The sequence below is a fragment of the Oncorhynchus keta genome, chromosome 34 (genome assembly GCF_023373465.1).
Source record: "Oncorhynchus keta strain PuntledgeMale-10-30-2019 chromosome 34, Oket_V2, whole genome shotgun sequence".
Lineage (NCBI taxonomy): Eukaryota > Metazoa > Chordata > Actinopteri > Salmoniformes > Salmonidae > Oncorhynchus > Oncorhynchus keta.
This window is the reverse complement of record NC_068454.1, coordinates 30,710,333-30,734,106: the sequence shown is the minus strand read 5'-3', so window position 1 is coordinate 30,734,106 and position 23,774 is coordinate 30,710,333. Positions and strand designations below refer to the sequence as shown.

Genomic DNA, 23,774 nt, shown 5'->3' with positions numbered 1-23,774 from the left:
ATATCCTGAATTACGCTGTGAAAGGCCTAAACTTTGCAAGGGATTCTTCCCCGACATAATGTTTGATTCCCTCCCATTCTTAAAATGTCCTGCTGTCCTGATAGTTGAGTTCCTATGTTTCTGTTCTTTGTTGGCCTAACATGTAGTCTACACTCTTATGAAAGAGATGAGCAGCAAGGTGAACTGAAGATGCCTTTAGTACATCAACAACTACCCAACATCCCAACTAACTTGATTTAACATTGCCCTGGGCCTACGGTATCGGAGGATGTTTTGTAAGCATAGCCAGGATTGTTGGAAACTTCCTCTAGAGGCAGGAGTGCAACTCTGTAAAATTGCATGTAGGAGGAAATAAACGTCCATTCATCCTTCGAAGTGATGATACTTTGGTATAACTTACAGTATGGAAAAAGCATGCCACAATACTACTCTACACACTGGTTCTACTAAACAAAACTACAGTATGTTGATCTTTTTGATAAAAAAAATGTTTTGCATGGAACCAGCAGACTTTGTATAAGTATGATTAGTTATATAACTATATATTTAAAATAAACTTAGCATGGAAGCAAAAGAGATTTCCTGTTTTTTCTCTGTATTTTGATTCTTGTTTTGATGATCTACATCTATATGGACATCTGTGATCCAATTAGTGTACTTGTGTTGTATATCTGTCCTGTTTGTCTGTCTGTCCCTACAGTCTGTTTTCTGAAGTGTGTTATTATTTGACCTCTCACATGATGGCAGTAGTGTTCTACACCAAAGCTATGTATGCTAATGTTGGACCCTTTCACCCTTGGTAAATACCTTTATTCAGTCAATTTTTTTGCAGGTGCCAGTGCAGGTGTGGATGACTGTTTAGTATTGTATTAGGATCCCCATTAGCGGTTGCTGAAGCAGCAGCTACTCTTCCTCGAGTCCATATAAAACATGAAACATGACATAATACAGAACATCAATAGACAAGAACAGCCCAAGGACTGAACTACACACATTTGCAAAATAATTTGATCCCATAATCAGATTTCTGTTGTTCAATATTGACCTTATTCCCAATGGATAACCACGACCCCGTACATCAACACCGAAGACAGAAACACATGCTGATGCTGCATGCAGGCCAGGGTCTCTGTATTTTTGGTATATCCAGGTACATGTAAAGGCATCGGTTTCCAATGGAAGAGGAAGATGTGGGGGGAGTCTCACATTTCCCGAATCCTCATTGAATACAGGTTTAATCCTCACTGTGATTCCTACAGTAATATACAATGAGCTCCAAAAGTATCAGGGAAGTGAGATTTTTTGTTGTTGTTTTGGCTCTGTACTCCAGCACTTTTGATTTGAAATGATACAATGACTATGAAGTTAAATTGCAGACTGACAGCTTTAATTTGAGGGTATAGTCATCCATATTGGGTGAACCGTTTAGAAATTACAGCACTTTTTGTACATTGTCCCCCCATTTTAGGGGACCAAAAGTATTGGGACAAATTCACTTATATGTGTATTAAAGTAGTAAAAAGTGTAGTATTTTGTCCCATATTCCTAGCATGCATTGATTACATCAAGCTTGTGACTCGACAAACTTGTTGGAAGCATTTACTCTTTGTTTTGGTTTTGTTTCATTTTTTTTTGTGACCAATAGAAATTAATGGGTAAATAACGTATTGTGTCATTTTGGAGTCACTTTGGGGTCACTCTTATTGTAAATAAGAATAGAATATGTTTTTACCATGATTACGGATAGCTCTGAATGAATTGTGAATAACGATGAGTGAGAAAAATACAGAAGCACAAACAGCTACAGAGACAATACAACAACAAATGTGTCACTGTCCAAATACCTCTTGGACCTCACTGTAACTGTTACAACTGTTAATCATGAACCATTAGAATGAATGAGCTGGTATATGTAGTTTCTTATGCTTGAATGACAGCCACGAGAGTAAGGTTGTGGGAAAGACACATCACAGGCACGGTGCACATACCTACAGTGTGTGTTTGTTTTGTTCTAAGCCTTTTGTTTCGCTCACCAACAAAGGCAGCGATATTGTATGCCATAATGCCTTTCTCTTATGTTGAATCCAGTGATCATGTTTCTCCTATTGTGTGTGTTTCAGCGATCCTGTTACGCTTGTTTCCAGAATGTACTGTCCCTGGCAAGGGAAACAGATACACTATCCGACTTTCAAGAGGTTAGGTTAAATAATACGTAAATTGACACACAGCCAGTGTCATTACGAGGCTTATAAAATAAAATGGCCACATTTAGAACAAGCTGTTCTTAGGACGCGCTGCCTGCAACACGATATAGATAGTTGACACAGTAGCATATTGTCTCTCCTGGTTGTAATTCATGCAATAGGTTTATGAGGTGATCAAAGACAAAGAACATAGGATATATAAAACTGTGACTTGGTGGGGTTGGGATCTTGGGTTTCTGGTTTTCTAATGCCATATAGAAGAGATAGAGCTATACATGTGCCAGAGAGCTCCTCTGAGGAGAACACCCCCGAGTACACATAGCTGTTTGTTACAGAGAGAACAGGCCCGGATAGTCATTACAGTATCACAACAAACCCTAGAATAAAGATTTGCCCACCATAATGCTCAGCTTACCAATATCTCACCAATTCAACAAATACCTTGACCATTGACTCAATAATTACACTGACTTGCAAGAAACAGGGCTGTCAACAGGATCAAACATGTCACTACACCTGCAATAACATTTGCTAAATATGTGTATGTGATCCATACAATTTGATTTGATTTGAAATGCATAGCAGTCTCCTCCAGGCCCAAGTCTAGACCATAAAAATGGAAACTGTCCCTCAGTTACCGGAGTGGCAGAAGTCACACCCATGTAATCAATTAGGTATTTCGATGTACATGTCAATATACAACACCAAATAGAAAACATGTGGGTTCAGCAGAACTTTAGGGGTTAATCGTTTGCGTTTGAGGTCCAGCTGTGATCACAGACCCGCCCATTCATCCAAATGCGGGGGAGAACGCGCAGGAGTCGCATCTCCAACTGACATGGTCGAAAGCCAATGAAAAGCTTTAAAGTGAAAGTCATACTCGCGCATATCCAATGGGAATGAGCAAACGGCTGATTTTGGGAATCAGACTTGGTTGAATGAAAACCTAACAGCAACCAGCAATGGTAATAAATCGTCCGATGCCTGCCTGATCAATAGCGTGCAATGCATGACTCCCTATCATAGCCCACTGGGAGTACGCTCAGAATTGTTTCTTCTTCTGGTCAGTCTGTTGTGTTATTCGACGTCGCAGGAATCCAAAAAGGGGTTGAAATAGGACCAAACGCGGTGGTAACGTTGGGTGATGTGTGCTGCATGAATCGTATGGATCAACACCAGATTGAGTCTTCGGGGATTTTGTGTGCAGTCGCTGGTGGTCAGCTGTTATGTGGTCGTGACAGCTCGTTAATTCTGGGCAGAGTTTGACATACAGATGCAGTAATAATACCGTGGAGAAACGTTTTTTGGGGATGCTCTGGCTTTTGTGTGTGTTTAAACGTCGAGTCTTTCTCTCCTCCGCTGGTCAATGAAAGCGCGTGAGGGTCGGGATGTGACGGTTTCGCAATTAGGATGTAACCAACCAAGCATCGACAAGGCTGCAATGAGATGCACAGGTTCAGTTCTAGCCCTGAAGGAAACGCTCAACTAATGTAGGTAGCTTTGACGTCGACGTGGGATAGTCCCCCACATCATCACGTTTTTTCTTATAATTCATTTTACATCAAGGCAAAAGAAAGTGCTTGGGGAGGTATTACAGATTCACAACATGATAGATGTTGGTATGGCCAACTATTGGAGTTGTATAGTCTTTTTATTCCATGGCCTTGGCCTATAATTAACAACATTTCTGCATACAGAGTTTATATTTGGATTATAATGAATGATGTAAAACGAAGTCCTCCTGGAAATGTATTCTACACTAGAGGTCTGTTTGTTGTTACAGCATATGTCCCAGATGACATCTAATTTAATTGTTTTTAAGTGATTTTCAAGAGCATTTTGCCATCTGCGGCCAAAGTTATCCCCAGTCATCAATAGGCCTATGCGTCACATTTTCAAAAGTATCATGGACATACATTTTCCCTATCATAATGGACATTTCACTGGACACATTTAATTGACTTCAACATTTTCTGAATTCAGTCATCACGGATTTCTCAGGAATGTCATAGACCTGTCATTTAAGAAAACATTGTGACAATGTAACTTCATTGTAACAAGAACAATACTTTGCGCGAATTCGGCTTTTCTAAGAGACTAAAAGGAGGCACGTGTGTGGTCCTGTGTGTTGCTTTTTTCTTTGACTTTTATCTGAGAAATATAATGTCCAGATCGAACAATGTGAGCCCGCCCGAAGTCGGTGCGCCTGGGCTGAGGGGAGGGACTGAGCTCAGATCTGCTTGGGGCGAGTCTGAGTCTATTGCAAACGGATGCCCATACTCGGCTAGATCTCCGAGCAAAAAACTCGCCCGGTCGAACAGCAGATGGAGGGAAGGAGATGATGATCCCGAACAGCAGCCCGGACCAGGACGAGCCACGACAACGGTTAGCAGGGTCAGTTTTAGGTCTAGATCTGCGTGGCAAGAGCATGGGACTGGGGAAGAGAGCCGAAACAACAACCGATCTTCCCCAAGGCACGCAGATGGAGCCGGGGAAGTGAGACCCAAATCGGTGGAATTGGGCTTGGAAGACCGGAGAGTGAAGGGCTCCAAACCCGAGGAGGAACTCATGCCTGAAGTTCACCTTTCCATGGTTGCGTGCTGCAGCAGCGCGATGCAGATTTTCAGATCCAAGAAATTCCAATCGGAGAAGTTGGAGAGGCTGTACCAGCGTTACTTTTTCCGGCTCAACCAGAGCAGTTTGACCATGCTCATGGCCGTTTTGGTGCTCATGTGCGCGGTCATGCTGACATTCCATTGCGCGGGGGGAGTATGCAGGATAACTTACGTGGTGGTCTTTTCCTTGGCCATCTTACTTATCCTCATATTGATGGTTGTGTGCAATCGGAACGGGTTTCATCAGGACCACATGTGGATAGTCTGCTATGTGGTCATTCTAGTCGTGCTGGTTGTACAAGTGATCGGGGTGCTGCTTGTTCAGCCTCAAAGTGGTTCTGAGGGAATTTGGTGGACGGTGTTCTTTATCCATGTCATCTACACGCTGCTCCCGGTTCGGATGCGGGCTGCGGTTATCACTGGAGTTATACTGTCTACCATCCATGTGGCCGTGTCTTGGAAGTTAAACGAAAGGGATGCCTTTATATGGAAGCAGGTAGGTCCTGTTTTATAACGTTTTTATTAGGCTACGCATGTATTAAGCATTCATAAATCAATAACTTTTATAGTAACTTCACGCATGGATGAGTCTACCAAATAAAGTATAAAGATATATTTTTTGGGGGGGGGACATTCCATCAAGTGACAAGTGGCCTGTTTGGATAAAACCTGCTGAGTCAAAGGCGTATTTTATTGTATATAATTCTAATTCTCACAAATGACCTAGCCTAGGATACTACTCATTAGGAAATGAACACAGTAATGTGTCTGTCATTATTGCATTACTCATTTGTACTGTGCTCTATTGTACATTTCACACATCCAATGCCTTTTCATCGGACAGTGACTGACTGATCAAGATGCCCGAGTTTGTCTTGAGATGCTGCTGATGCTTGTTACTATGGAAACGGTCTCGATTGACCATTGCTCAGTCCCCTAGTTGTTATCGTGAGAAAACCAGTAGTAAAAGCATCCATTTAACATTTTAGAGAGAGGAAAAACGCTTCTAAGAAGGAAATCAGAGCTCACTGGGTAAAATGGAAGTTTTAAGAATGTAAGAATTTAGGTAAAATGACTTCTAGAAGATGTAATAGAATTATGGGTCAGAATGGAAGTGCCACATATCTACATCCTTTTGAAGTGTCAGTGTTGTTGACTGTTTAGGGTTTGTAGACTTGAGAAGAATTGGGTTGGAAACATGGGGTTATTTTGTTATAGATATTTTGTAAAGGAAAAACAACAATTCTTAGCTGTTTGGTTTTATTGTGTTATATGTTAATAACATGTTGAGGCTCCTGGCTCTAATTGATTAGTTTTAAAACCTTTCACTATCAGAGCTGAGCTCTGATAGTTGAACTTAATGCATGTCATCTCTCATTCCCCTCTTGGTTATAGTGTTGCGTTTCTACGGTCATATCAGTTTATGATAGATGCAATCATCACTTGTCTTATTTTAAATGTGAATTATATTTATTGTGTCAGAGCGAGGAAATGCTCTGCCACTTAAATTACGGAGGATGTTTATAATCCTAAAAATTTGAGGTAAGAAAAAAATACACATTTAAAGGAGCTATATATATATAGTTTTTTCTTACCTCACATTTTTATTTACAGTAGTAGTGGACATAGTGTTTCTCAATTTCCGCAAAACTTTTTATTTTGCATTCTAATGGTGCAACCTTTTTATTGATCCACATTTTTGTCATTTAGCAGCCTAGAATTGTTGTTTTTCCTTTACAAAATATCTATAACAAAATAACCCCATGTTTCCAACCCAATTCTTCTCAAGTCTATGGTCAACAAAAGACTGACCATCTCTTGTTGTCAAATTGACTGGGGCCAGCAAATCTCTTGTTGTTAAATTGACTGGGGCCAGCAAATCTCTTGTTGTCAAATTGACTGGGGCCAACAAATCTCTTGTTGTTAAATTGACTGGGGCCAGCAAATCTCTTGTTGTCAAATTGACTGGGGCTGAGTGATTTGTAGATATTTGACACTTGCCATTTGCTGGCCCCAGTCAATTTGACAACAAGAGATTTGCTGGCCCCAGTCAATTTGACAACAAGAGATGGTCAGTCTTTTGTTGACCAATAATGAGGCTGCACCATTAGAATGCATTTTTGTGTGGTCTCAATACATTTAAAAAAAAATATATTGCGATAAACGATTTATCCACTATTACTGTAGATATTTTAAGGACATTTTCTTTATTTTTTTGTATTATTATTATAATGTATTTCCATTTTTTTCCCCCCCCTTTTTCTCCCCAATTCCGTGGCATCCAATTGGTAGTTACAGTCTTGTCCCATCGCTGCAACTTGTTACATATAGCTCCATTAAATAGTTAGGTCTGTTATAAAGAAGCAGCACATCCCAATAGGCGTACATTTGTCATTTTATTCTAAGAGTAGAATCAAACTCATAATGTCTATTACAATGCCAGAGGGAGCTTGTGTTTGAGAGCCCCTCTCCGAGGCCAAACATGAAATGGTGTGCCGTATGTAGGATCCCAAAAACTATTCAATGAAACTAGGGGTACATCCCAAATGGCACTATTCCCTATATGGTGCACTACTTTTGAGCAGGGCCATTTAGAATGCACACTGGTAAATGACTTTGGACCGGCAGTTCTTAATCCCAGTTTATCTTAGTAAAAGGAAAGTACTAAAGTAAAAGGATACTAAACTTAAGCCTCTTCCGGAAATACATACTTAAATACAATATTGTACACACAGTTACAGAAAAAAGATAGGAAAAGTATTTAAAAAGAAAAAGCATGGCTTCACGGTGCCCTACCAAACCTCAAATACAATGGCCTGGTGACCCATTGTGCGTGCCGTTGTGCCCTCTTTCGCTTGGCTGTGTTCTCTCTCTCTCTTTCTCTCTCTCTTTCTCTCTCTCTCTCTCTCTTACTTTGTCATTTTCTGGCTTGTTCTCTCGCTCACTGTGTTTACCAGTCCCTGTACTACTTATAAACATCTGCCCTAACAATGTGCTCTTCCCAAGAACCTCTGCTTTACAAATCTGGCTAATGGAAACCGTGCATCAGTCCACCATTGAAGTTTAAGGGCTTGTAAATTAATGATTGAACCGTGGAAAAAAAAAACAAACTCAAAAGCAAAACTCCACACAATACCGCCTCTTTCCCATAGGCTAGAATGGATCATTCTAATCCCCTTTATTTTTCTTTTTTGAAACTTTGATTATATTGGTCAGAGAGTGTTTGTGATACAGACATGTGCCCCTATATCTAATTGCATTTTTCTGTGAAAATAGGCTCTTTTTGAGATGAGTGTGTGGGAACAGGCTGTTGTAATTGTTTCTCTTCCTCACCATCCTGTTGTTTTTAGCACATCAGATCTCCCCCTGTTTATATACTGTAGGTCCCAGCAGGTCTCCACTGTTGAGCTGTATGTTTATGTGAGATCCCAAGATGATGCTTGTATCAGGAGTGCTCCCATGAATAGGCATAAAACAACTTGAACATAATGACTGCGGCTCGGCTCGAGACGGTGGCATTGTGTTGTATGTGGGTCTTTCTAAAAAACTAGGGTACCAGTGAGCATTTCTTGTAGTGGACAACTGGTTGGAGCTGTTACAAAGTCATTCATAATAATTAGCCTTTTCATGTGAAAACATTAAGATATGAAGGGGGAACATAGATACATTAAGTATAATTCACGAGTTTAATCAAAAGGTTAAACTATTTCTCATGCTTGGAGTCTTCACAGATTTGGCAAAAATCGTGTGACGTAAAACACTACCTTTCTTTCCTTACATTTATGATACTGATGTTTGTCTTTACATCTTAATACTAATAATTTAACAATTGAATTACACGTTGAACTTGATCCTGTAACATTCCTGGATATTGCTGTTGACTTACTAATGAACTGATGTAACTGTAAATGGTTAGCTGACTGTTAAATCCTAGCTACCTAACTAACCATTGGTAAACTCATTCAATGATGCCATACTGCCAAAGCAACAGTATCTATTGCTAGACTAGAGATATTCCCCTACCTATAGTTAGTCAGCGGTTGCACATCTAACTAGCTGGAATGAAGTAAGGATGTGACTAACTCTTTGGTCCTTTAAAAACCTGCTGTAGTTAACATATTGTGTGCTATAGCTTGGAAAATAAATACATGTGACTCTGGAGGACAACATGTTCGCAACACGAAACTAACGAGTATTGCGGTACTGGTATCGTCCCGGGCCTTCTATGAGGTCGAAATTACACACTGAATTTGTGAAATTATAAGAATGCCCTATTTGTGTAAGAGCTATTTTTAAAAAATGCCTGGAATTTCATCCTGTTCAGGTGGGACAGAACTTTTGGCCCAAATCGGGATGTCACAATGTGACCTGATTATAACAGACTAATAACTGTTCATCTGGGTAAGGGGGTGGGCTCCAGACTATCCTATCAGCTAGTGTATGTAAATATCTTCTAATTTGTTTCCTAATGCCCACATAAAACTGAGCATTTCAAGTACCAAAGGAGGATCAGGGAAGTAAATTATAAAATATATTTTGGCGTTATTTTCATTAAATAACCACAGTAATTTAGACATACAGTGATGATTTAATAAGTACAATTACAAAGACTGCATGGGGGCTTTAATACCTGTCAAATACTTACTTTCTCTGTCCCGGGGAGAATGTCAATTTAATTTCCTTGATTCGTCGTATCCTCTCTTGTCTCCTTCTCAAAACCCATTGGATGAGAAGGTCAGAGGTCCTTCCCCTCTGACCTTATCCAATGGGTTTTGAAAAGGAGGTGAGGAGAGAGGACACGAAGAATCAAGGATATGTTTTGATTATCCCATTCCTTGCCTCACTCTCAAAGCGCATTTTGGGAGAGGAGTGCACTTGCACTTTCAAGGAGAAGCAAGGAGTGGAGGAAACAAGGACAGAGGAAGCAAGAATTTAATCGCTAGTTTTCAGACAGGCTCACACAATGCTTGAATAGTTTACTGATTATAATGATTAAATTGTTTATTATTATTGTCTATGATTTTTTTGACAGAACCCAATGTATTATATTATATCAACTATTAAAACATATAGAACTGCTGTTGTTTATCTTTTTCATTCTTCAGGAATGTTTAGCATGGCTATAAATGATAGAGAAGTTGACTAAAGCACAAAAAGACCTGACAACTAGGCATGCCAAAGAAACATGCAGTGTATCACGTTTCAGGTAAGACCCAAATGAAGACAATGCCGAAGTAACAGCAGTTTATTAATCCAACAGGGGCAGGCAAAAGACAGGTCAAGGGAAGGCAGGAGTCAGTAATCCAGATAGGTGAGGCAAGGGTACAGGACGGCAGGTATGCAGAAATGGTCAACACTGGGAAAATAAGAAAACAGGAACAATCGAGAGACAGGAACGGAGGGAAAACTGCTGGTAGGCTTAACGAAACAAAACAAACTGGCAACAGACAAACAGAGAACACAGGTATAAATACACCGGGATAATTGGAGAAGATGGGTGACACCTGCGGAGACAATCACAAAGACAGGTGAAACAGATCAGGGTGTGACCTGGGCGCATACCTGGTTGACCTGGGTGTTGGCGTTAGAAATCCGCAATGAGGCCTGGGTCCAGGATGTCCCTGGCGGGGACCCAGCACCTCTCCTCTGGGCAATAACCCTCCCAGTCAACCAGGTACTGGAACTCCCTGCCCAGAGATTGAACCTTCAGGAGACGCCTCACCATGTATGGCGGTTGGCCATTGATGAGACACGGGAGAGGGGTGGGCCTGGAAACAGGAGACAAATGGCTACGAGACATGGGTTTAACTCGGGACACATGAAAGGTGGGATGTATGCAAAGGGTACGGGGCAACAGAAGACGAACAGCAGAGGGGCTAATCATTTTGGAGATGGGAAACAGGCCGATAAACTGGGGGAAAAGTTTGCGGGATCCACCCGGAGGGGCAGATCCCGGGTGGTAGCCACACCCTCTGCCCGAGACGATACCGGGGAGCCGGGGTCCGATGGCGATCTGCTTGTCATCGACACCTGGAGGTGGTCTTGAGGAGGGCCGACCGGGCTCCATCTGGACACTCCCAGCAGAGATGATGTAACCCAGAAAGGGGATGGTGGAACGATGGAACTCGCACTTCTCTGCCTTAACAAACAGCTGATTCTCCAGAAGGCGTTGAAGAGGAGTGTGTCGTCAATGTAGATGAAGAAGAACCGGTTCAACATATCGCGGAGAACATCATTTACCAGAGCCCGGAACACAGCAGTGGCGTTGGTGAGGCCAAAATGCATGACCAGATACTCGTAGTGGCTTCTGGCCATGATGAAGGCGGTCATCCACTCTTGGTGGGGGTAGGCGTTCCGTAGATCCAGCTTGGAAAATGCAGTGGCCCCCTGGAGCGGTTCGACGGCAGAGGAAATGAGTGGTAGCGGGTAACGGTTCTTAATGTCATTGAGTCGCCGGTAGTCAATGCACAGGCGCAGGGTCATGTCCTTTATCGCACCCACAGGAGAGGAAGAGGGACAGATAAATCCTGCAGCTAGGGAGTCCACAATGTAGGTCTCCATAGACTTGGTCTCCGGTCCCGACAGAGAGTACAGATGTCCCCGGGGCGGCGTGGTGCTAGAGAGAAGGTCAATCCTGCAGTCAAAGGGTTGGTGTTGGGGAAGCGATGTGGCCCGGGCCTTGCTGAACACCTCCCTGGGGGTTCTGGTACTTCGCTGGGATTGGTGGAGAGGTCCGGGGCACCTTCCAAGCCCCCAAGAAGACAATGGATGTGGCAGAACGGACTCCAGCCCATGATGGCACCAGTAGACCAGTTGATGAGGGGATTGTATCGCTGGAGCCAGGAGAATCCCAAAACCACTGGAATCTGAGGAAATTTGATGAGCAGAAACTGAATAGTCTCACTGTGATTCCCTGACACCTGTAGGTTGATGGGAGTGGTATTTTGAGTGATCCGGCCTATAGAGCGCCTGTCTAGCACTCTAACATCCATGGGAATGGAGAGGGGCTGAGTTGGCATGTTCAGCTCGGAAGCCAGGGAAGAATCCAAAAAGTGCTCATCGGCCCCAGAGTCAATGAGGACCCGGAGAGATTTAGACTGGTTTCCCCACAGCAGAATGGCATGAAAAGGGGTGCGAGCAAGGGTAGCAGAAAAGTTCTCCATATGGACCACCAGAGTACTCGCTCCTACCTGTGAGCCTGGTCTTTTAAAGGACACAAAATGACCAAGAGTCCCGCAATACAGACAACTCTTCGTGTTGATCCTGTATTGCCGTTCCGCTGGGACAGCCCAATTCTGTCTAGTTGCATAGGCTCAGGAAGCCGTGACTCGGCCGTCTTCGGCGACACTTGGGGGAGGTTGGGAAACCTCTGGTTCTCTCTGCAACGGGACCGTTGTCTGAGTGAGGGAAATGCTGTGAAGTAAGAGGACTCTATGTATTTAGAAAGATGAGACGTTGATGATTATAATAAATACCACTTTAGATGTCCTATAAGCAAGCCAAACACCCATAAGTTCAAATGTGCACTTCACATTTCCATATCATAAAACTCATGTCATAAACAGTGTCAACGTTTATGATCACTATGTTTAATGTACAGTTACAAGATGACAAATGACCCTGGGTTGTTCTGAACAGAAGGAGCCCATGTTTGTCTATTGTGAAGAAAACTTGCAGCAGCACGCGCACCTGAATGCACGCAAGACTCCTGTCTACGCGCACCACCATTATGATCCGTTTCGCTGAATTGCATTGTGAAAGCCTGACACTGTAATATCGTATTTTATAACTTATAACTCAATGGTCATGTTGGCTGTAGAACAAGCTTTCAAATGATGCCCACCTGACCCAGATAGGTATTTATAATGGACCGTTTTTGGATTCCGATAACAACAACAGTAATTGTGTGATGGCGGGGATGCAGCATTGTGTTCCAAACAAAACAACTACAAGTGTGCTTGTTCTAGTTTCTCATCGGCACAGCTAGGAGAGCTAAAAAAACAAACAAATTACAGTTGAAGACTCTTCTTTGAGTCAATAAAGTGCATTGAAATGACTTAGGAACTGTGCACACTTTGGAGTCCTCTCACTCAAACCATTGTCATTTTCTGGTCTTATGTTGCACCTACCCCACATTCACCAGGAATATTCTTATCATGTTAGTGAATGTGTCCAGAGTATTTTCAGATCTCGTTATCACAAATGCGGTGAAAGTACAGTAAATGTCAAATGCACATAACATCAACAGCGTAATGTTTAGATTCAGTCTTGTGTCAGGTGAACTGTTGTGTCCTCATCTTTGGTCTAGGACAGTTTCCCATAACCTCCAAACTGTTTCCATTCAAATGGTTATGCATATGCTTTTCATATCTATTCTGTAAGAAACATTTACATTTAGCCCTATCCATATAGGCCCATTTCCATCCGGGTTAAGGTTGTGACAGCAGTGGCCCCTAACGGAGCAATCGACAGTGAAAACAATAACAAAGCATTTTCTCCGCCACTGTTTTGCTAAAAAGTTGAAGGATGGGTCTGGAGAAATGTAACTACTCTCAAATTCAGAGACAGAGTTTATGGATGCAAGGTTTGCCTATCACCATCACAAGCCTCAGTCAGTCATCATGTGCACTGTGATAATTCCTACCTCCCCGGCTATCTCCCACTTATGTGTGCGTGTCTATGTGTGTGTCACCCCTCTGGGTGTGTGGCTCTAATACCGCCCCTGTGCACGGTACATCAAATTGAGTGAAATGTCAGAGAGACAAATCCATCATTAGGTGTCAGGGTTGATCAGTCTCTCCTCCCTCCTGTTTCCTCAGCTGTGATTTGGCATCGGTGATCATTGGTGATTCGGGATTGATCATTCATCATCACCGGCGGTGGTAGTGCCGGTGACACAACAACCCGGATTGTCCTCTGAGTGCACTACCACCGCCAGACAGAAAGCATTTATAAACAGAGGGCAGAATTAGATAATATGGGAAATATTTTGCTTTAATACTTTGATCCCTTAAATTGTATGGATGCTGCTCAGTTAAAGATGTTGTCTTATGTTCATCATTACCAACAAAGTACTCTGGTGATCATTGATCATTGATCATCGGTGATTATTGGCGACTGGTAATTGATCATTCATCATCACTTGTTAATTTAGCTTGTAGCATCATGTTAATTGTTATTACAGGGGTTTTAGGTGTAGAATGTTGATCCACGTAATATCACATGCAACAGGATCTATTGTAATCTCTTAGCTACCTTTGCCATTACATTCTATTCCAGTAATCGTCAGATTTCTCCATGGCCAAAAACACAAAGCAGAGGTGGCGTCTCTGTCCAAATGTTGTCCTTTGTTTTACACGTTATTGAGCACTTCATTTACCTCCTTTATTGACTTTTCACTATGAACATCATGGAAATAATGAAGCCTCGTCATTACTGATGGATGCACCATCGATTTGCATCAATACACAGAGGAATTGAGTCCACACGTGCTGGAGAAAAACAATTAATAAACACAAGTAAGGGAGGATAATAATAATGACTTAAAAGAGGAACAGGTATAATGCTTTGAGACACCGGTAGACATGGAGACCTTTTTCTGATGATCACAGCAGCTGAGCAGCACCTCTCCTCCTACCACCATGCCCATCTCTTATCCTTCCCCCGCCAGTCCCTTCCTGTTGCATCTACCTCACTGCTTTCCTTGTCATGTCTCTCTATCCTCTCCCACATAAGGCTCCTCCTCATCAGCCTCTCTGTTGGTAGTCAGGAGAGGGACTAGTGCTTTAGAACTAGAATCCCTCCCTATTCAATGAATTCTATAGATGTGCTTACTTACTTTCTCATGTTATTCTTATTTATTATTCAGATTTCTTGTGTGTTTTTGTTTTACCTTGTTATTTTTAGTATTACATTGTTATTAATTACTGTATTGTTGGGTTTTGAGTTGGCAAGAAAGGTATTTCATTGTACTTGTGCATGTGACATTAACATTTGAAACTTCTGTAGGGATTATATTTCTATGAGTAGTGCCCTATCCATGGTCTGTGGCCCAGCCCTTGTCTATGTGGAAATGGCTTAGGTTAGGCTATTTCAAAGTGTGAACGGTATCAGCACAAACCCCCTTTTTAAACCTGCTGATGTCAACCCGTGTCATATCCTCTATGGCAGGACTGTTGCGTGGGATCATTTCCACGTAAAGTGTGAGATTTATCAAGATTAATGCACAGCCATGACCATGTGTACGCAGAGTGCCAAGTGGTGGAATAACGGAACTACTTGTCAAGTGTAGCCTAGTTAATGGCGACAATATATGTTGAAATTGTGAGAGTAATGATTAAATCATTACATTTTTAAAAAAATCTTGACAGTCTATATCATATAATTTGACCACATCGGTGTTCCGATAATAATCCATATAAAGTACAGTAATTTGTTAAATTTACTATAAAAGAGATAATACTATAAAAGAGATAGTGGGAAATGGAATGATGGATGGCTGATCTAGCTCTGGAAGATTTGGCAGAGAGCGTTTTTAGTGACAGGCGCCTGCTGATCAGCATCTCACGGCACTCGATATTGACATCTCACAGCCCTCGATATCTCGCAGCCTTCAATATCTCACAGCCCTCAATGAACCGATGTTTTGGATTTAATCATCAGCAAAATTAACAGTTGCATTCAATTTCCATGCACCATCTCACAACAGGACAATTCACGTTGCTTTAGCAATGGCAAACATGCATCAAATGAGTAGGCAACACTCACCAGACTTTCTCCATATTTGTAATTGCCTGTAATTTAGAGCAGACATTATCGGCTGCTCGGCCATTCAATTCTGAAACTAATGCAAAGTTTCCACTTTTATAGCAGCTCTATGAGCCTTTTGTGTGGAGTTCAAGATTACCTCTCGGGTGCACCACTTAAGTCAACTCTTCTGGCCAGTTGGCTGGTTTGACTACTGTAGATAAAGACACTACTCACTTAGTGCTCACTTAGAAGCAATCTGTATTCAAATGTTTTAAATTACTGCAATAAGCTTTTAGGATGGAACACTAGTTAGGCAATGCATGGATGTGTGTTTAGAAATCAACAGTAATAGTTATCATATGCAGAGAGTTTGTGCAACATTTTTTGCAAAGAATATTGAAAGTCGTAACGATGTGCACTGAGAGTTGGGAAGCAGGTTCAGGGAGTGAGTTTTTTAATAAAATAAACACAACAACAAGAACAATACACAGACATGACACAGGAACAGAAACAATAACACCTGGGGAAGGAATCAAAGGGAGTGACATATATAGGGAAGGTAATCAGGGAAGTGATGGAGTCCAGGTAAGTCTGATGACGTGCAGGTGCGCGTAACGATGGTGACAGGTGTGCGCCATAATTTTGGGTGTGAATTAACACTGTGTGCTAAACTGGGGTTAGCCTCTGAGCAACACAGACAAATGAAGCCTGGGGCTGGAAACTGGCAAGAGCCACTCTCTTTGTCCCTGATGATCTGGTAGTTAGCATGGAAGATAACAAACGTCTCATCAACTTCCGGTTTCAATGTAGATTTAATTGTTCTCCAATGGGGATTTTTCTTCTCCTGAAACTCTAATTGATTAGTCAAAATGTCTGTTAAGATGGGATCCCCATAAAGAACCTTGTTTGTTCTAATTTCCAGAGCTCCCATCAAATATAATAAAAATGTATTTGTCACATGCTTTGTAAACAACAGGTGTAGAGTAACAGTGAAATGTTTACTCACGGGACCTTTAACAACAATTCAGAGTTAAAGATAAAACAAACAAAAAAATAGAAATAGTGTCACAAGGAATAAATACACAGCGAATAATGAATAACAATAACGAGTAAAAATAACATGGCTATATGCAGAGAGTACCAGTACCGAGTCAATGTGCAGGGGTACGAGGTAATTGAGATAGCACGTGATTTTGTGTCACAGTAGAGAAAAGGGAAACTTTTGTATTGTCATGTGTTTGCCACTGACACGATTCTCCATCCACACTGTGCTGACATTGAAGCTGCCTCATGTTGCGAAAGTAACAAGCGTTAACTCCCCTCGTATCCACTCTACTCTCCTCACCACTCTCCAGGAAAATAAACTTGTTATCCCATAATATATGGTGCTTGCCAGGCAAAATAACCTTCTTCCCTGGATGATATTCAAAAAACATTTTTGTCATTTTGAGTACAGTCTTCTAACTCTGTCTGATTGCCTCTATACACAGCTTAAAGAGTAACTTTCATGATTCTATATATATTTTTTAAATAAAAAAACAGATGTTTTAGGCTTAGTTATAGTGAAAAACATAATCTCTGGTCTTAATTTTGAAATTTTGTTGCAAAAGTGTTATATTTTGGTATTTTAGTAGTAAGTCTAGCTCATTTTCCCCGCTAGCCGGTTCTACTCTACCATTTAGATCGTGACGTAGAGGCACCTACACTATATATACAAAAGTATGTGGACAACCCTTCAATTTAGTAAATTCAGCTATTTCAGCCACACGCATTGCTGACGGGTGTATAAAATTGAGCACACAGCCATGCAATCTCCATACACAAACATTGGCAGTAGAATGGCCTTCCTGAAGAGCTCAGTGACTTTCAACGTGGCACTATCATAGCATGCCACCTTTCCAACAAGTCAGTTCTTCACATTTCTGTCCTGCTAGAGCTGCCTCTGTAAACTGTAAGTGCTGTTATTGTGAAGTGGAAACGTCTAGAAGCAACAACGGCTCAGCCGCGAAGTGGTAGACTACACAAGCTCACAGAACGGGACGGCCGAGTGCAGAAGTGCGTAGCGTGTAAAAATTGTCTGTCTTCAGTTGCAACACTCACTTACGAGTTTCAAACTACTTCTGGAAGCAATGTCAGCACAAGAACTGTTGGTTAGGATCGTCACGCAATGGGTTTCCATGGCCGAGCAGCCACACACAAGCCTAAGATCACCATGCGCAATGCCAAGTGTCGGTTGGAGTTAAAGCTTGCAACCATTGGACTCTGGAGCAGTGGAAACACGTTCTGTGGATCTGGGTTTGGAGGATGCCAGGAGAATTCTACCAGCCCCAATGCATGTACGAACTGTAAAGTTTGGTAGTGGAGGAATAATGGGCCCCTTAGTTCCAGTGAAGGGAAATCTTAGCACTACAGCATTACATTCTAAACGATTCTGAGCTTCCAGATTTCTGGCAACAGTTTGGGAAAGGACCTTTCCTGTTTCAGCATGACAATGCCGCTGTGCACAAAGCGAGGTCCATACAGAAATAGTTTGTTGAGATCGATGTGGAAGAACTTGACTGGCCTGCACAGAGCCCTGACCTCAACCCCATTGAACATCTTTGGGATGAATTAGAACGCTGACTGCGTTCTAATCGCCCAACATTAGTGCCCAACCTCACTAATGCTCTTGTGGCTAATTGGAAGCAAGTCCCTGCAGCAATGTTCCAACATCTAGTGGAAAGCCTTCCCAGAAGAGTAGAGGCTGTTATAGCAGCAAAGGGGGGAACGACTCCATATTAATGCCCATGATTTTGAAATGATATATTCGATGAGCAGGTGTCCACATACCTTTGGTCATGTAGTGTATGTCATCTCAAGGGAGGGGTTCGGTATGAAATAAACTCTTCTAGACGTGCTGGGTGGTACCACCTCAAGGCTTACTATAAAAGCAGGTGACAGTGCGCCTTATTTGGCAATGGTCTTGGTACAGTAAGTGGAGTGTGCCCATATATTTAGCATGATGCTTCCTTGACTAGAATACAGACATTACACAAAATTCAAAAGGCACATTTCCGCACATTACTGTTTCATGAATCTGGGTTCATGAATTATGTGCTGTTTTTACAAAGAAAAAAAACATATAGGTTATGAAGTTTATACGTTAATATTCGTAGCTACATCCATTGTAAGAAGAAATAAAGGACAATGGTGGTCATGTCAACTCGTTTAGCTTTTTCCTGACCACTTTGACTGATTGGTGGTGCAATATGCTATGGGGTAGATGTATTTTTTCTTCTTTAAATACTTCATTTACACAATTCCCCCACCCATAACTTATCACCTGAATGCATTTATTTTTATTTTTAGGGTTTGGGAAAAGTCTGAAATTTGGTTTGAAAGTTACTCTTTAAGCCTATATCTGGTGCTAGACACAAACACATAAGAAATGGTTCATCGTCGAATAGTTCAAACCAACTCAAACTTGATCAATAATTCTTTCTGAACCACTGACCTCGAGCTCAGGATTTTTCAATAGGTCAGGTGTTTGGAGGACCACGGGCAGAGCTTATGTTCACTACAAGCTGAAGCTTTAATCCCCCTGCTCAGTGCAAGTGCATTTCTGCTTAGCTGACCGTATGCCACTCCCTAAGTTTTACACATTACTTAGTTACTTTTAACCAATGTTACTTTTAACCAATGTGAATACTGTAGCCCTCAACTGAGCCCTGAGTGGAAGCATGGACAAAATAGTGTGTTTGAAATTACAAGTTTTAAAAAATTATTTACAAGTGTTTTCCTAGTATGACTCGGCTATCGCAAGAGTAAACTATGGAGAACCTGACATACTCCATTGAGTTGTTTGGCTCAGTCACCTTCTGCTGATTTGTACTGATCTTAAAAGATGCTATGAAACCTTTGCTGGTTAGTAATCGACTTTGGTGCAGGACAAGTGGCTCCCTAACAGATGTTGAATCCGATCCAAGTCAAATTTACCAAATTACCATTTGAGACGGGCGATTGTGGCGTCTCATGCATTCTCCTCTTTGAGCAGACCTCGGGAGTGAGGACGGTGCTTGAAACTGACACCTCTTGGTGATTTTATCTGAGCCATCAGATTTAACATCCAGTCAGTGGCCTGATTGTCTTGTGTTCTGTTCCGTCACGGCCGTTGAAACTGAGTGCACAATGTAAACCCCCAGCAGAGAGAGAGAGAGAAAGATCATTCTCATCTCAAAGTCTTGAAAATATGAAAATGTAATGTGGGCTTCTGATACTCATTGCTTTGAATTTGGATAGTTTTCTCTCTCTCTTTATGCTCTGGTGTGATTCATATTAATAGAGTGAGAGGATAAAAGATTATGCAGTGCTGCTGTGTGCTTTCTGTGTCTCTTTCCATAAAGGCTCAGGCTTTGCTAGTGCTCTCAGGCCAATGAGATCATAAAGAGAGTGATTTGAATGTGCATAGACCAGTATCCCAGTCAACTCCTCACTGGGCAAAAACTGGTTGAATCAACGTTGTTTCCACGTCATTTCAACTAGAGGTCGACCGATTATGATTTTTCAACGCTGATTTTGAAACCGATACCGGTTATTGAAGGACCAAAAAAAAGCGGATACCGATTAATCGGACGATTTTTATTTATTTATTTGTAATAATGACAATTACAACAATACTGAATGAACACTTATTTTAACTTAATATAATACATCTATTTAGCCTCAAATAAATAATGAAACATGTTCAATTTGTATAATAATAATGCAAAAACAAAGTGTTGGAGAAGTAAAAGTGCAATATGTGCCATGTAAAAAAGCTAACATTTGAGTTCCTTGCTCAGAACATGAGAACATATGAAAGTTGGTGGTTCCTTTTAACACGAGACTTCAATATTCCAAGGTAAGACGTTTTAGGTTGTAGTTAATATAGTATTTATAGGACTATTTCTCTCTCTACCATTTGTATTTCATATACCTTTGACTATTGGATGCTCTTATAGGCACTATAGTATTGCCAGTGTAACAGTATAGCTTCCGTCCCTCTCCTCGCCCCTACCTGGGCTCGAACCAGGAACACGTCGACAACAGCCACACTCGAAGCAGCATTAACCATCGCTCCACAAAAGCAGCGGCCCTTGCAGAGCAAGGGGAACAACTACTCCAAGTCTCAGAGCGAGTGACGTTTGAAACACTATTAGCGCGCACCCCACTAAACAGCTAGCCATTTCACATCAGTTACACCAGCCATTAGGCTGATAGGCTTGAAGTCATAAACAGCGTTGTGCTTGTGAAGAGCTGCTGGCAAAACGCACAAAAGTGCTGTTTAAATAAATACTTACGAGCCTGCTACTGCCTACCATCGCTCAGTCAGACTGCTTTATCAAATCATAGACTTAATTATAACATAACCCACAGAAATACGAGCCTTTGGTCATTAATATGGTCAAATCCGGAAACTATCATTTCGAAAACAAACCGTTTATTATTTCAGTGAAATACGGAACCGTTCGGTATTTTATCTAACGGGTGGCATCCCTAAGTCTAAATATTCTTGTGACATTGCACAACCTTCAATGTTATGTCATACTAGTTAACTGTAAGGTTGCAAGATTGGATCCCCTGAACTGACAAGGTGAAAATCTGTCATTCTGCCCCTGAACAAAACAGTTAACCTACTGTTCCTAGGCCGTCATTGAAAATAAGAATGTGTTCTTAACTGACTTGCTTAGTTAAATAAAAGTATTTTCAAAAATAATTTAAAAATATTTAAAAAACGGAAAAATCGGCGCCCAAAAATAACGATTTCCGATTGTTATGAAAACTTGAAATCGGACCTAATTAATCGGCCATTCCGATTAACCGGTCGACCCCTAATTTCAACCCCCAAAAATCTATGTGTTGACGTTGAATCAACGTGGAAAACTGATTGGATTTGAAAAAATCATCAACCTAAGGGATTTCTTTTTTTCTTTCAACCTGAATCCAATTACATAGTGAGTTATTTTGTTGATTTCACGTTAGTTGATATACCAACCAAATATAGATTAAAACCAGACGTTGAACTGTGGGTCAACCCTTCCTGTCCTAATAAGGCAGGGTTCAAGCCAAAGGAATGTGTTGTATTGCATGGGACAATATGTGTGACCTTGTAGTCAAATAAGATGATTGGAAGTCATTGTGTGGAAGTCAAATCATTTTGTGGTTGTGGTGTCTGATCATGTCCTCTGTGGTATTCAGACGTTTGCACAAAGGTCTATCTGGAGCAAATGCTACCTAGCCTACTTATTTGGGGAATTTTGGTCTCCTATTGTGTGAGTTGTAATTCATCTAGACTTCTTTGGGAGACTGCAGTAAAAGGTAAACCCGTAGTAAAACAATGTATTTTGTTCTGATAGTGATGAACAAAAATATTACAAAGATTTTGAACCATGAGTAGATATGGATCCCACCTGTCTGGTTGTGAGATCTATTTGCTAGTTGTCAAACATTTGAACTGTTTGACAACAGGAGAATCAGTCCAGAATTCTTGAACCAACTGCCATCTGATTACATAAACAGAATGGTCAGTGATGGCTAATATTTACATTCTTATGTCCATAGACTGAAATGTGTTGCCATATAGTATTTATCATTTAGAGAACATGCTAATGTTGGCACAGTGTTGTGTTACTTTCTTCCTCTGTGTATTGATGCATATTTCCTTTCCTCAGTGTTTGTGCTGCTAAATCAACATATCTTTAAACCATTATTCATCAAAGCAGATTGATGCTGAGAGGGAGGCCTGGAGAGTGGGGAATTCATAAAGCAAAATAATAACAATATTAGTCATATCCGTTGGAAGATTAGCTGGGGACTACTTCTACCACCAATATAGTATTCACATGAGGGTCTCCGGGCTAGCCAAGCACATGGCTGTCAATTATCTCTCAGTGGCAAGGAATGACTCAACGACTGCTAGCTAAGCTGCCAATTATCCTCCATAGTTAACCCTGTTCTGTTTTGCAATGTTATTGCTAGCTGTTGACAGCTCTGGTGTCTCATATTGGCTATAGTGTGCCTCCCAAATGGCACCCTATTCCTTATATGGTACACTTACCAGGGTCCTGGTCAAAAGTAGTGCACTATATAGGCATTTGGGACACAGCCATTGTCTCCCGCCCATAGGAGAAGCACATAGATTGTTCCATAGGGTTTCTCTGGAGGCTTTCTTGTTAATAAGCCTCCATTAATGAATCAGTGGTTTAATGGGAGCTGCGTCCTCTGTCTTCCCAGCTTTGACATTTATCTGATTTGACTGTAATTCACAGCCAGGCAGAGCAGAGAAGATATTTCCTCTTGATGACATGCTGTGGAGGTGACCTCTGATTGGGGTATTTAAGGCCAACCAGAGCCTGGATGGCTTGCCTCAGTGAAAGGACAGTCTTCGGGGCAAGAAGAGAGCAGAGAGGACAGTGCCCTAGAACCTACTGTAAAGTATTTTTGTGACAAAGTTTGTGTGTGATCAAGGTGGGTTACCAAATCAGATGCTGTTGAGTTATTTTATCTCAAGTTAAAATGTTGATTATTGTTGAAGTGATGTAAGCTGGGCCTTGAATTCTGCTTGGTCTCACATACTCCTTGTTATCCTCTCACCATGTTCCTCTCCTGAGAGCGACTGCAGCAGTTTCTACCATTTGATGATCTGAGGGGTAGTAAGTAACAAGACATCTTGTCTGTTATGTCCCAAATGTTACCCTATTCCCTAAACAGTGCACTACTTCTGACCAGAGCTCTATGGGCCCTGGTCAAAAGCAGTGCAGTGTATAGGAAATGGGGTGACATTTGGGACGTAGCCTCTGCCTTTTACACTGGCCCTTTGGGACAGTTTGGGGTAAAGCCTGAGTGATCGGTCATTTACACTACATCTTAGTCATTTAGCAGACGCTGTTATCGAGAACGACTTACATCAGTCACTCTGCCAGTCTGTCTTTATCTCAGCATTATTCTTTCCACCCAGATGGCGTAACAACGTGAGAAATGCACCATGGTGCGGTACTGATTTCTGACGAGCTCTCTTTCTCACCTCGGTGACTTGTAGTAAATTGACGGATGGTCAGCAGAAGTCAGCCGAAACTAACTAAGACAGTGTGATCACATTGTTGAAAGGGAATTCTCCTTGTTTGGTGTTGACCAGGGTGTAGTACTGCCGGAGCGCGGAGGAGCTGCACTCCCTCACTTTTTTCAATTT

The 23,774-nt window shown here is 41.5% G+C and overlaps 1 protein-coding gene across 2 annotated transcripts in view; it reads left to right on the top strand.

Annotated features, from left to right (window-relative positions):
- Window positions 1–3,143: 3,143 nt before the first annotated feature.
- The window catches only part of LOC118366914 (adenylate cyclase type 5-like), a 133,685-nt gene continuing 113,054 nt past the window's right edge, over window positions 3,144–23,774 (top strand). For both annotated transcript variants that reach the window (XM_035749749.2, XM_052493608.1), the window contains exon 1: window positions 3,144–5,315. In XM_035749749.2, coding sequence (XP_035605642.2) covers window positions 4,368–5,315 — 948 coding nt within the window. In that variant the 5' untranslated portion in view covers window positions 3,144–4,367. The remainder of the gene's footprint in view (window positions 5,316–23,774) is intronic.